This window comes from Esox lucius, chromosome 1 (genome assembly GCF_011004845.1).
Source record: "Esox lucius isolate fEsoLuc1 chromosome 1, fEsoLuc1.pri, whole genome shotgun sequence".
Classification (NCBI taxonomy): Eukaryota; Metazoa; Chordata; class Actinopteri; order Esociformes; family Esocidae; genus Esox; species Esox lucius.
The window spans coordinates 4,585,324-4,599,803 of record NC_047569.1 but is presented as its reverse complement, the minus strand read 5'-3'; the positions used below and the strand labels follow the sequence as shown (position 1 = coordinate 4,599,803).

The 14,480-nt window shown below is 41.7% G+C and overlaps 1 protein-coding gene across 6 annotated transcripts in view; it reads left to right on the top strand.

Annotated features, from left to right (window-relative positions):
• Positions 1–14,480, top strand: part of LOC105005600 (syntaxin-1A) — a 152,362-nt gene that overhangs the window by 104,259 nt on the left and 33,623 nt on the right. For all 6 annotated transcript variants that reach the window (XM_010867474.3, XM_010870364.3, XM_020049346.2 and 3 more), the window contains exon 4: positions 11,654–11,728. In XM_010867474.3, the coding sequence (XP_010865776.1) occupies positions 11,654–11,728 (75 nt within the window). The remainder of the gene's footprint in view (positions 1–11,653; positions 11,729–14,480) is intronic.

The following is a 14,480-nucleotide window of genomic DNA, read 5'->3' as shown; positions in this document are numbered from 1 at the left end:
ATTGCTCAATTCTTATGACTATTCCAGTCAGTTAGTAGATACCAGTAAAGCTTATTACTGGCTAATACGCTGTTAAAACAGCCAGTGGCAAAGTAATTTGTGGTAGAGGTCAACTTAGTAAGAAACATTAGTAAGTTTAACTGAATCAATTTAATTCACGAATGTCCAATTAACTATTAAAACTTCCAGTTGCAAAAGAGGATTTGTTCAGGATAGAGACAAGAGGCTATACTGACACCTGGTGTAAGTACAACTCTGTGGGGTAGTGGTGAACAATGTGTCCTTTCATGTGGGCAACCCAGGTTTGAATCTCAAGATTGCAACACTTTCTATTGCAGGCTGGCTGAACTATACTTGCCTGGTTTCTTGTTTAGATGTTTTTTGTCTAAGTCTAATCTGGCCGTTCTAATCTTGAGGCTTATGAATGGTTTGCACCTTGTGGTGAACCCATTGTATTTTCTCTCATAAAGTCTTATCTTTATGCTGGACTTGGATAATGATATGCCTACCTCTTGGAGAATGTTCTTCACTTGGGTGATGTTGTGAAGTGTTTTTTCTTTACAATGGAAAGTATCCTACGATCATCCACCATTGTTGTCTTCTGTGGACATCCAGGCCTTTTTGTGTTATGGAGCTCTCCAGTGTGTTATTTTTTCTCAGAAAAAACCAAACTGTTGATTTGGCCACGCATAATGTTCCTGCTATCTCTCTGAGATCATTTCTTTTGCAGCCTAAGGATGGTCTGTTTCACTTTCACTGAGAGCTCCTTTGACCGCATGTTGTGGGTTTACAGCAACAGATTCCAAATGTGAATGCCACACCTGGAATCAACTCCAGACCTTTCACCTGATTGATTGATGAAAAAATAACAAAGGAATAGCCCACACCTGTCCATGAAACAGCTTTTGAGTCAGACAAAATAACGAAACTTGTGTCAGTGTCCAATTATTTCCCGACCTAAATGTACATCTTGTCCAGTCATGGAGATATGTTTGTCTTTCAATAGAAGCTGGTGTCATGTTTTAGGGAGGGAGACAGGACACAGATGCAAACACAATGGATGAGGGCACAAGGATGAGAGTAAATCAAATGAACTAGACTTGAAAAACACAAGGACATGAACACCAATGACACTGACAATAATCCACAAGAGAAACAGGAGAAAGAGGGATTCATAAAGTCTGTGATGATTAGTGTGATTGAGTCCAGCTGAGTGTGACAGTGATGAGGGCCAGGTGTGAGTACCTGGAGTGGAATTGAGCCGAAGGGAAAACGGAACTGGAACTAGGTTTTATGCTGCTATATTTTTGTGCCGGGGGAGTAAGGACAGTTTTCCTTCTCCACTGTAAATCCTTGTAAATGTAAGGAATGCACTTCAGGCTGGGTGTGTTGTTAAAGCACTTTTTATAACAACTGCTGATGTAAAAAGGGCTTTATCCATTTGATTTGATTTTGAACTAGATTGTTGCCACTGAACATAGCAGAGGGAGGGCAGAACTGTTACTGCTGAAAGCTGTTGTCTTCATTTATAGAAACAACACATTTGAGCATCTTTAGAGGCATCCCCACAGCTGTTGTACTCTATCTTTCTCCTAGCTTATTCACTGTGTTGTATCTTCTACCACCTCCTTGTGTCTTCACACCTTCACTGTCTCTACCCTCTGTTTGCCAGTCTAGAAACCCTGTGTAGTTCAGTGTTGCTTTAAGATTCATTTCTGTATTTCTTTCCAGTACTCTGTGTCTGTCTCTCATCAACCAAGGGTTGGACCTTAATCCTGCTAATCAGCTCCAGTTCTTCCTCTGTGATGTGATTCCTTTATGTGATGTAATTCATTCACATTGCAAGGGGATTTCCTGTTCACAACCCACTTTAGGTCAGTCCACAGATTGGGGGCCATGTTATTACTGTGCCATCCCATTTTTCGGCCAAAAATATCTTCAGAAATTATGGCAAATAGTACTAGTTTGATCTCATTAAATAACCATAGCACATTTTCTGTATAGTTTTCTCTATAGTCTTGGATGCTCTGTTTTGTGAGAAATGGCTTCCCATCATGCCACCCTAAGCCTGGCTTGTGGAGAATATGCACAACGTTTGTAAAATGCAGGGAGTGCCCTATTTCTGACAGAAATTCCTGCAGCTACTCTGAGGTTGTTGTTGCCCTCTATGTAGCCTCCGTGATTAACTTTCTCCTTGCTGCGTCATCCATTTTGGTGGGACCGCCTGAGTTTTGCAATGTCCTGGTGGTTCCATCTTGCCTGCACTTCTTAATGATGGTCTTTACAGTATACCATGATACATGTAATGCCTTTGAAATGTCTCTCTCATGATCTATATCTTTCAACAATAATATCCCATAGATCTTTTTTTAGCTCTTGTGGAAAGTCTCTGCAGTATGCATCCAAGAAACCAAGGAACAGCAGATTGTATTTGAACTGAATACCAGTAGGCTGTGTGGTCTTGTGGGAATATCCCCAACCTTCAATACTTATGTCATGCAATAAAATGCAAATTAATGACTTAAAAATCATACATTGGGACTTTCTGGATTTTTGTTTTAGATTCCGTCTCTCACAGTACCTATGATAAAGAATTGCAGACCTCTACATGCTTTGTAAGTAGGAAAACCTGCAGTGTATCAAATACTTGTTCTCCCCACTGTATATGTCCTGAAACTGAAACTAATCTAACAGAATTTGACTAAAGTTGGCTAAATAAATGTATAATTAATGATAGTGTTGTTTTTCTGCAGAGAGCTAATAGTGTATCTTGCCAGGTTTATGAGAAAATTTTCCTTCTCCCCAACACCAACAGCCTGTCTTAACTTGTTATAACTGATTATAACTAGTTAAGACAGATATAAACGTATATTTATTCTATTAATTTGTTAAAAGTAGTGATAATGTTATAAGATTCTATGTTTTCTAGTTGAGGATTACCAAGCATTAGAGAGAAAGCCTCTCACAGCTCAAATGGTGATTTAATAAACGTTATAACTACTATGAGACTAATATTTTTTTACAGTATTTATGTGTGGGCTATTCAGTATGTAGAAGAGTTGTAGAAGAGCAAAACAGCTTATTGTGATATAGTTTTGCTTAATGTGCCATTCACAGTCACGCTAAGTAAAGCATTTATTTAAAACAAGCATATTTTATTTACATCTGCCATCCAGAATTGCACCTCTGGAAGTGTCCTTGTCAGCAAAAACTGACCAATGGCAGGTGTCTGTGGACTGACCAATGGCAGGTGTCTGTGGACTGACCAATGGCAGGTGTCTGTGGACTGACCAATGGCAGGTGTCTGTGGACTGACCAATGGCAGGTGTCTGTGGACTGATCAATGGCAGCTACAAATAGGTGTTTTCCTGATGTCAAAAAAACTCACCAAATTGTGCTCTACAATAATACCATATCGTGAATTACTGTTACTTATGCCTGCCGTTGGTATTTGGTAATAAAAAAATTTGTTATTGTCTCATTCAAGTTGTTGGTGCTATCTATTGTGTGTATGGTGGACATGGGCTTCATCAAGGCTTATTTTTTGTAAGTCTGGCACAAATGTTTTCTTAAATGTTTACTCCGCTTACAGACACCAGGCACGTTACTGAGGGTTTGTAAGGTCTGTCAATAGAAGGGCAGGTGAGCTGGCGGAGTAGGCAACAGTGTACAGCCTGCAATGAATGCTTCCACAGAAAGTCGCCATTAGAATCTATAATTTTTTTTTTTTACAATTGTATTAAACAGAGCAGCATCTGAGGTGGTGGATGTTATGATTTGAGCCTGTAATCAAGTGACCTGTTTTAATTCTGAGCGAGAAACATTGTGAAATAAACATAAAATGAATTTTGTGTAAACCTTGTACAGGTGGTTGTATTATATGATAGCATAACACAACACCGTAGATTAGCCAGGATGACGTTAACCACATAGCACCATTACCCTTCCCAAAGAACTCTTAAGGAACCTCCACATTTTTTTGTGTGTAGAGCATATGCTGTACATGGGGCTGTGACATTTCCCTACAAAGTTTATTAATTTAGATTATATGTTAGTTGATATGGAACATTTTGTTTAGAAGATTAAACGCTTATACAGCTGTTCTGATCCATATGTATCTATTATCCATAACCACTATTTCCCACAATTCTTATGATTCCTAAATGCATTGAGGTTGTAAAGTAAAGAACTATAAAAGATGAATAAATTATAATTATTTTAGTTTTGCCAAGGAATTCTTCAATTAAATGAGTTGCTGACCCTGTATTGTCTGCCGGAAGTTAGAAGTTTTACGGCTTGTTAGCTAGTTATATGTAAATGTGCTCCTGCTGTGGCATTAAAATGAGGAATTACTCTCTACTTTTGGAACGACTTAAAAAGGCAATTATTGCTCAGGGGAGAGAATGAACAGGGGGTGTTGGGGAGTTGTGGGAGAGATAGAAGGTGAGGGGAATGTTTGTCAGTTTCCTTCCCAGTGAGCATAATCATTTGAAAGACGTCTTTTCAACGTCTTTTTAACCCAAAATAATTATTTTCAGTGTCTTCTGCTTATAAGGATTGTCTGTCTCCCATAGAACTCCCATAGAAGCATTATAGAAACACTACTGGAAGACATAACAATTATAACATGTTATTCTTTTATTATACCTGCAATGTATGCTGAGAACACATTTTCATTTCCATTCGAAACCCGGGTGTAATTAGCAGACATGGGACCAAGTAAAATGTTTCCAAGTCTCAAGTCTTAACCAGCAAGTTGAGTAATAATGAGCAGGTCTTAAGTCCCAAGGTCCACAGCTCAGAACAAGTCCCACATTTTTCTGTTTCAAGTCAATGGTTAAGAAAAACTGTTTTATGACGGAAATTATCAAATCCTTTTTGTTGTTGAATTTTTGAAATAGCTTAAAGGAACCCAATATTATTCAGTAGGTTGTCTTTATGTATTACATCCTCTTTTCCAAAAAAGTTGGGATGTTGCGTAATATCTAAATAGAAACACAATGCAATGATGTGCAAATACTTTACATTTTATATTCAATTGAAACAGTACAAAGACAACATATCAAATGTTGAAACAGATACATTTGCATCAGGGATTCAGTGAGCTCCTGGACAGTCTGTGGGAGTATTTGGCAGCGTCAGATGCACTAATACATATCGTAAAATGGTTCTCAATTGGATTCAGGTCTGGGGAACGTGAGGGCCAGTCAATGACGTCAATGCCTTTGTCATCCAGGAACTGTCTACACACTCTGACCACATGAGGCCGGGGATTGTCCAGCACCAGGTGGAACCCAGGGCCCACTGCACCAGCCTAAGGTCTGACGATGGGTCTGAGGATTTCATCCCAGTACCTAACAGCAGTCAGGGTACCTTTGGCTAGCAAGTGGAGGTCTGTGCAACCCTCCATGGATGTGCCTCCTGAGAACATCACTGACACACCGCCAAACCGGTCTTGCTGGATGATGTTGCAAGCAGCATAACATTTCACGTCTGTCTCATGTGCTCAGTGTGAACCTGCTCTCATCTGTGAAGAGAACAGGCCACCAATGGCGGACCTGCCAATTCTAATGGTCTCTGGCGTATGCCAGTCGAGCTGCACAGAGCTGGGCTGTGAGCACAGGTCCATAAAGACTAGAGGGCGTCGGGCCCTCATGCCACTCTAATGGAATCTGTTTCTGACGGTTTGGACAGAAACATGCACACCAGTAGCCCACTGGAGGTCATTTTATAGGGCTCTGGCAGTGCTCCTCCTGTTCATCCTCAAACAAAGGAGCAGATATCGGTCCTGCTGCTGAGTTGATCCCCTTCTACGGCCCTGTCCAGCTCTCCTCATGTAACGGCCCGTCTCCTGGTATCTCCTCCATGCTCTTGAGATGGTACTGGGAGACACAGCAAACCTTCTTGCATATGGATGTGCCTTCTTGGAGGAGCAGGACTACCTGTGCAAACTGAATGGGCTGCAGGTACTGCCTCATGCTACGAGTAGTGACAAGGACACTAGTAAAATACAAAACTAAAGAAGAATCAGTCAGGACGGATAAGGAGAGAGTAATTGTCTTTAGTCACCCCCTGCAAAACCATTCCCTTTTTGGGGGTTGTGTTGTTATTGCCTCTCCAGTGCACCTGTTGTCACTTTCATTTGCACCAAAAACAGGTGACATAGATTTACAGTCGCTGGAGTTTAATTGACTTGGTGTTATACTGTGATGATTACGTGTCCCCTTAATCTTTTTGAGCAGTGTATATGGTTTCTTCTGTGCATGGTAGTGTTTTAACTTGCATTTTTGGATGCAGTGACATACTGTGTTCACAGATAGGGTTTTTTGGAAGTGTTACTGAGCCCATGCACTGATTTCCACTACAGAATCATGTCTATTTTTAATGCAGTGCCGCCCGAGGGCCCAAAGATCACAGCCATCCAATATTAGTTTTCGGCCTTGTTCCTTGTGTACTGTGACGTCCTACGCACCCCAGTCATCAGATCCCAAACACTCTCATTCTGAACACCTGTGTCTCCACCTGTGTCTCCACCTGTGTCTGGTTTATGCCCTTATTTAGTTCGGTTCAGTTCTCCCTACCCTTTGTGAGGTATTGTTTGTCACTCCATCATCCATTATTGAGCCTTCTGTTTTCCCCTTCGCCTAGTTCTATTCTGATATTGATTCTCATGTTTTGACCATCGCCTGATCTGCTCCTCGATCCCATCTCTAGCCCTGTGATTTTGTATTGATTCGTATCTCGTGATTCTGACCCTAGCCTGTACGACCGTCCTTCGCCTTGCCCTACTGGGAGTTCGTCTCCCTTATAAACCGCCTGCTCCGCGATTGGAACCAGCCTCTCTCCCTCTCCTTTTCCCCAGTCATTACACGTACAGAGATTTCTCAGGATTCTCTGAATATGTTAATGTTATTATGTAACGTAGATTATGAGATCTTCCAATTCTTTGCAATTTTTCATTGAGAAACATTATTCCTTATTTGCCTGCACAGTCTTTTACAGAGTGGTGAAACCCACCCCGTCTTTATTTCTGACAGACTCATCCTCTCTGGGATGCTCTTTTTATACCCAATCATGTTACTGACCTGTTGAAAGTTAACGGAATTACTTGTGAGATGTTCCACCAGGTTTTGGCCAGACGGCGTAAGCAGAGCCAGCCAAGAAGAGCGAATGTCTCTTACTGAGTGACTGACTGACTTAGTATACCTTGTACCTGACTTAGTGTTGTGTTTAGAGAATCTCATCGCAGGCGAAGCCAAGTACGAATTATGAATTGTTCCGTATAGACGAAAACTTTGCTGGCTAAAACCTCCAGTAACTACATTATCATAAGCCTGAAATAAAACAATTTGCAGTTATATTGCAGCGGTTTCTGCTACTTATCCGGGCATGCGTTTTGGCTAAGGATAGACAAAAACATTTGATGGCTACAACATACAGTAGTTACATTATAGTAAGCCTTAACTGAAACTGTATATGGTTACATTTTGTTAAGTTTCTGGCATGGAAAAGTTCATCTTCAGTCTTGCTAGCAATTGCTCAATTCTTATTATTCCTAGGAAGTTAGTAGATACTAGTTTATAGACACTATGGTGGAGGTAAACTTAATAAGAAACGTTGGTCAGTTTAACACAATCCTCAATGGAGTCTAACGACTGCTGAAACGTGTAATGCCGTGGCATGGTGGTTAAAGACAGTGCCTCTCGTGGAAGTTCTGAGTTCGAATCTATTGAGCACTATGACATTTACTAATTATTTCTGGTAGATTCCACGATTCTCTTGTCTTTTCAATTGATGAGAAAGTTAGTTATCTTTACCTTTATTGATAGTTACTGTATCAATGTGATTCACAAATGAAGGACAAAAGTATGTTGTTTTGCCATGAAAGAAAATAATACGTTCTTATGCCATGAAATGAAATAGGTTTGGCAGACTCCCTTGCAATTTTTAAATTCTTATGACTATTCCAGTAAGTTAGTAGATACCGGTAAAGCTTATTAGCCAGTGCAAACGGCATACATAGACGCTATTTGTGGGGGAGGTAAACTTAGTAAGAAATGTTAGTCAATTTAACTGTATCAATTTAATTCACGAATGGCGATATAACTGTTAAAACGACTAGTGGCAAAAGAGGATTTGTTCAGGATAGACACAAGAGGCTATACTGACACGTGGCAAATATGTAGCTCTGTGGTGTAGTGGTTAATGGCACAGCCTTTCATGTGGGCGACCCCGGTTTGGATCTTGAGAGGGCAATGTTCTGCGGGCTGGCTGAACTAGGCGCTGGCCTTGTTTATTGTTTTTACACAACCAGCAACCCTTCCAGTCTTTTGTTGCCCTGTCCCAGCTTTTTTAAAACATGTTGCTGACCTCAAATTCGACGGGGGCATATATTTTTCAAGAAAAAATAACATGTCCCAGTTTCAACATTTCATATGATTCTCTCAAAAAAGATTCAAAACACAACTGACATTTGTCAAACAAAAACTGGTTAATGATCAAAACTACTGAAACAATGTGCTCTGGACAGATGGGTTCGAGGAGGAGTTGTCTGGTCGCAATGCCTGATGCCATGTTTGGGAAAATGTAACAGTGGCATTGAATAGAAGAACCATATCAACTGTAAATCATTGTTTGGGGCTGCTTGGCTTCCTCAGGGCCTTGCCAACTTGCCAGCATAGGTTCTATAATAGAGAGTTAAGTCAGACGTATGACAGCCTGTGTTAGGCTGTACAACAACTTTTATAAAAGAAAATGAGTCCTGTGATGACAGCAGTATGTTTCAGCCAGAGAGTCATCTTTTTCTTTTAGGCAACAGCAGGCAGCTTGGAGCTCTTTCTTATCCGCTGTCCTAATTATGTTTGACCCCATTCCTTGAGCTAACGCACACAGACGTGCACACATGCAGACAGGCGCACGCACACACACACAGACAATTATTGGTCATATTCCCATACCAATACCAGTAGGTAGGCTTGAGCTAGCCAAAACACATAACAGGATCAGAAGCCTGTCTGTTATGGAGCCATATTTAGGCTGTTGTAATCCTGACACAAAGCCTACTTCATTTACTGTGTTTCACATTAACAGAACCTCAAGATGAGGATTGCTCTAACATATTTTTTAGCAGACCTCATGACAACAACAAATGATGTGGAAATGATGAAACACATGGTAAGAGTAGGTTGTTTACGTGGGAGTGAGATATGTGGCTGATGAGCTATAACTAGCACACCGAAAACCATGTTGCTGGACTGAGTACAATAACCAGGCTATGTGTTAACTGGACTGGACTTCACACTCGTGTTACCAATTCTCCCCCTTCTTTTACCTCCACTGCATTGAAAATGGATCTGAAAATGTTACCGATATTGTCCACTGCTTGTGTAGCGTGTTAGGAAATATCATTTTTGAAGCATCCTTTTATTCTCTCTTTCATTCCTTTAGCCCTACTCTCTTTCCTTCCCCGCCTGGTCTCAGTGCTGTCTCTAGGGAATCTGTGTGGAGTGCTGAGGCTGATGAATCTTTTTCTGTGGGGAATGCTAGTTAGAGCGGCTCCGTGTGTGTGTGTGCCTGAGTGTGGATCGATTGTGTTTCAGTGTTACAGGCTGGGACAGCATGTTTTACTGTGGTTTGGCTTACTAGCTAAATGCAGTCTATTTTTCTGACTGGTTGGCTGACTGGCTGGCTGCTGCTTTTTTCCTGTCTAAATAGCTGTCTGGTTGCCTGCACCCACTGGGCAAATCTGGTTTGTAATTTACATTTGGAAAATTTGTAAACCCAAATGAATTCAGTGTGAAATTAGGAAACAGGTTTTACCATGTTATTGAGTTAATGTTTTTTATCTGCATGCTTTGTCTGGCTGCTTTTCTTTCCAGACGGCTGTCTGGCTGCTGTTTGTATGGCTAGACATCTGACTGGCCGCCTGCAGTCTGTTTTCTAGTCGGCTTGCTGGCTGCATCCTGGGTATCTCAGCCTAGAAATGCAAAATGAAACAGAAACACTGCACTCAGTGAGTGAAAAAGAGAGACAGGAATATCAAGAGAGTGAGACAAAGAGACAGAGAGCAACAGGAACATGTAGAGACAGAAAAAGACTGACAGAGACAGAGATAGGGACATAATGAGAGAGACAGATGGACGGTGGTGGCAAAGGCTGAGAAAAGGGTTTTTTTACAGGATATTTCTCCTATTGGTGGGTTGTCTATCAAGTGAAGTGTTTGCGTCAGCACGTGGATGTGTGTGTCATACCGTGTCATGTCTGCCTCTCTGTGTATCCAGCATCTCTCCAGTGGTGTGAATGTTGGGCTAGCATTTGTCTGCAGTGTGTGTACCCTTGGCTGGCTACTAGTTGAGTATGTGTTTGCAAACAGGGTGCTATGAAGCAGCACTAACAGTCCCGGAGAGACAGAAGTGTATACACAAAGTACAGACTCTCCTTTAGCACACACCACTTTGCTCCTCTTCCTCCACATTCCTCTCCACACATCTCATTTCTGTTTGAACTCTTCTCTTAAATGCACTGTTTCTCTCATTACTATATTGGCTTGGATATTGAAACGTATTATATAGTCTGTGGCACATGTTACATGTATAACCTGGTCTTCTCGTGTTCTCTTCGTGTGTCTTTTTTATCTTGTCTCTTCTTGTCTCATCATCTTTTCTTCTCTGTCATTGTCTCTTTATGTCCTCTCCTCTTTGTTATTGTCTCCACGCCATTCACATCCCCGTTCTCCTCCTTCCTTCTCTCCTCTTTCTTACCTCCACACCTGCGGATTACCTGGTTTGGGGGGCCCGTTGCTGTCCCTGTCCTTGTCCACCTGGTCATACTTCTGACCTAGTCTAAAATCAAATAGACTCTGAATTTAGCCCGGAGAAATGTATTTATTATTCCAATTGGACTCTTAATATCTCACCCGGCACAGCCAGAAGAGGACTGGTCACCCCTCTGAGCCTGGGTCCTCTCTAGGTTTCTTCCTAAAATTCGACCTTAGGGAGTTTTTCCTAGCCACTGAAATTCAACACTACTGATGTTTGCTCCTTGGGGTTTAAGGCCGGGTGTCTCTGTAAAGCACTTTGTGACAACTGCTGTTGTAAAAAGGGCTTTATAAATAAATTTGATTGATTGATTACCTACTGTGTTTGTGTTGTCTTCTCAACTGCTTATATCCTCTCCTTTTCACATCTTACCTTCCCTCTTATTTTCTAGTCTCATCTCTTCTCACCTTCTCTGTTCTTTTGACCTCATCTCGTTTTGTTTTCTCATGTCCTCATTGTTTTTTTCTTCTGGTCTCTTCATACACTCTTCTCTCTTGTCTCCTCATCTCCTCATATCCTCTCCTTTTCTCATCTTCCCAGTTCTTATCTCATCTTCTCTCTCCTCTCTCGTAATCTTATCTCTTCACACATTGTCCTTTCTTCTCATCTCCTCTCTTGGATTTTTTGCATGTCCTTACCGTTCTTTACCTTGTCTCATCGGTTGTCCTCTCTTCTTGTCTTCTGTTCTTGCATCCTCCCTTTTCATTTCTTTGTCTCTTCTCCTCACCTGTCTTCTCGTGTACTCTCTTCTTCTTTCGTCTTTTCCCTTTTCCTCATATCCTCTATACTTGTCTCTTCTCCTCTTTTCTCATATCCTCTGTTCTTTCTCTCTGCAGAAACCAAGGCCGACCTTGAAGATTTGATGACAGACATCAAGAAGTTAGCCAATAAAGTCCGCTCTAAACTAAAGAGTGAGTACCTACATGCGAATTGTACCTCACCTGATCCAACATAATGACCCTGGCTCTGTCCTGCTGAAGATAAAAGTAAGGCTGAACCACAAAGTTATTAGGTTCAGTTGATGGGTATTAAGAAACTGATGGCGGGGATATTAAATAATAGTATTCTCGACTTGTGATTTATTACACAGCTGCTCAGTCCAGAAAAGGGCCCTGACAGGCAATAATAGGAGTGGAGAGAGCATGAGTAAGAAGCAGGAATAGGAGTGGAGAGAGCATGAGTAAGAAGCAGGAATAGGAGTGGAGAGAGCATGAGTAAGGAGCAGGAATAGGAGTGGAGAGAGCATGAGTAAGGAGCAGGAATAGGAGTGGAGAGAGCATGAGTAAGGAGCAGGAATAGGAGTGGAGAGAGCATGAGTAAGGAGCAGGAATAGGAGTGGAGAGAGCATGAGTAAGGAGCAGGAATAGGAGTGGAGAGAGCATGAGTAAGGAGCAGGAATAGGAGTGGAGAGAGCATGAGTAAGGAGCAGGAATAGGAGTGGAGAGAGCATGAGTAAGGAGCAGGAATAGGAGTGGAGAGAGCATGAGTAAGGAGCAGGAATAGGAGTGGAGAGAGCATGAGTAAGGAGCAGGAATAGCAAGTAAAGAGATAATAAAAAAGAGAGAACTAAAGGGTGAGAGCAAGAGGAGTGAATGAAGTGAATGAACACATTAGAAAGCAGGAGAAAGAGGATTGGAAGAATTACAGCACAGTGCTTGGCAGGTAACTGACACCCCAATTTACACGGGTGGATCCACTCTGGTTGGCATAGGCGATTAGTGTCACTCGCTTCTGAGGAGGCAGCTGTGAGAGAAACAAACACACACACAATACACACACATTTACATAACACGTATGAGAAGCCAGGGTGAGTTTATGCTGGATGATACGAGTGCAATTACGCTTTACTCCTTAGCTGTCATTTAGATGTTTGTTTGGGTGTGTGTGTGTGTGTGTGTGTGTGTGTGTGTGTGTGTGTGTGTGTGTGTGTGTGTGTGTGTGTGTGTGCATGTGTGTGTTCAGCTCCAAAAGCCTGACAGTAAACTCTTTCATCATGTTACCTTCTTATTCCTGCAGGGTATAAAATATATTACATAGAGGAAAATACCTAAAGGTTGGTTAATGTTAGTACTTCAAGCACTATACATGCTGGGCAAAGAGGATTCCTCAGGGCTTCTTTTTAATTAAAAGATGATGGATGAATGTTCTACTGTATTCTGTATGTGGAACCATAATGACTTAAAGAACCTCTTCAAACTGTTCAATGGTACTTTGCACTTCAGAAAATAGTTACTTATTCTTTAAGTGATCATTTCAATGTGAGGGCGGTGACTCATTTTTATTTGGGCGTGTGCCTACGGCTCTTTTTGTACAACCTTGACTGTCATTGTGGTTAACCTTATCTGTTGTGCTATGGCGTTACGTATGCACTGTCTTCTGTCTATTCATGCTCTGTAAAGTCATGCTTTCAGATTTAATTTAAACCCCAGGTAAGGTAGTTGTTGCTTTTGGCATTAGCAAATGGGATCTTATAAAAACCTTGATGTTACACTGTATATGACCATAGCCAGTCAAAGTATAGTTATGTGAACATCACGATCGCCTCTAGTAGCTCTCCCAGTTACTAGGTTCAGCACCGGTCCTGTGGTCCTCAACCACCCTGGTGTTCCCCATTTGGACAGTTCCCCACATACCGCGAACCCTGCACACCGTTAGTTGTGTCAGTTCTCACAGGTGTTTTGTGTTTTGGTAATAATGATTATTTCTGTCTTTACTTTTCTTTGGTTCATCAAGCAGTATTGATTAACAGTCAGTGTACAAGCAATAGGGATAACCGCACCCTGGAGAGGATTGTGAAACAAAACCCATTCAAATATGTGGGGGAAATTCACAAAGAGGGGACTGCAGCTGGAGTCAGTGCTTCAAGAACCACCACGCACAGACATATGCAAGACATGGGTTTCAGCTGTCGCGTTCCTTGTGTCAAGCCACTCTTGAACAAGACACAGCGTCAGAAGCGTCTCGTCTGGGCTAAAGACAAAAAGGACTGGACTGCTGCTGAGTGGTCCAAAGTTATGTTCTCTGATGAAAGTAAATGTAGCATTTCCTTTGGAAATCAAGGTCCCAGAGTCTGGAGGAAGAGAGTAGAGGCACAGAATCCACATTGCTTGAAGTCCAGTGTAAAGTTTCCACAGTCAGTGATGGTTTGGGGTGCCATGTCATCTGCTGGTGTTGGTCCACTGTGTTTTCTGAGGTCCAAGGTCAACACAGCTGTCTACCAGGAAGTTTTAGAGCACTTCATGCTTCCTGCTTCTGACCAACTTTATGGAGATGCAGATTTCATTTTCCAACAGGACTTGACACCTGCACACAGTGCCAAAGCTACCAGTACCTGGTTTAAGGACCATGGTATCCCTGTTCTTAATTGGCCAGCAAACTCGCCTGACCTTAACCCTATAGAAAATCTATGGGGTATTGTGAAGAGAAAGATGCGATATGCCAGACCCAACAATGCAGAAGAGCTGAAAGCCACTATCAGAGCAACCTGGGCTCTCATAACACCTGAGCAGTGCCACAGACTGATCGACTCCATGCCACGCCGCATTGCTGCAGTAATTCAGGCAAAAGGAGCCCCAACTAAGTATTGAGTGCTGTACATGCTCATACTTTTCATGTTCATACTTTTCAGTTGGCCAACATTTCAAAAAAACATTTTTTTGTATT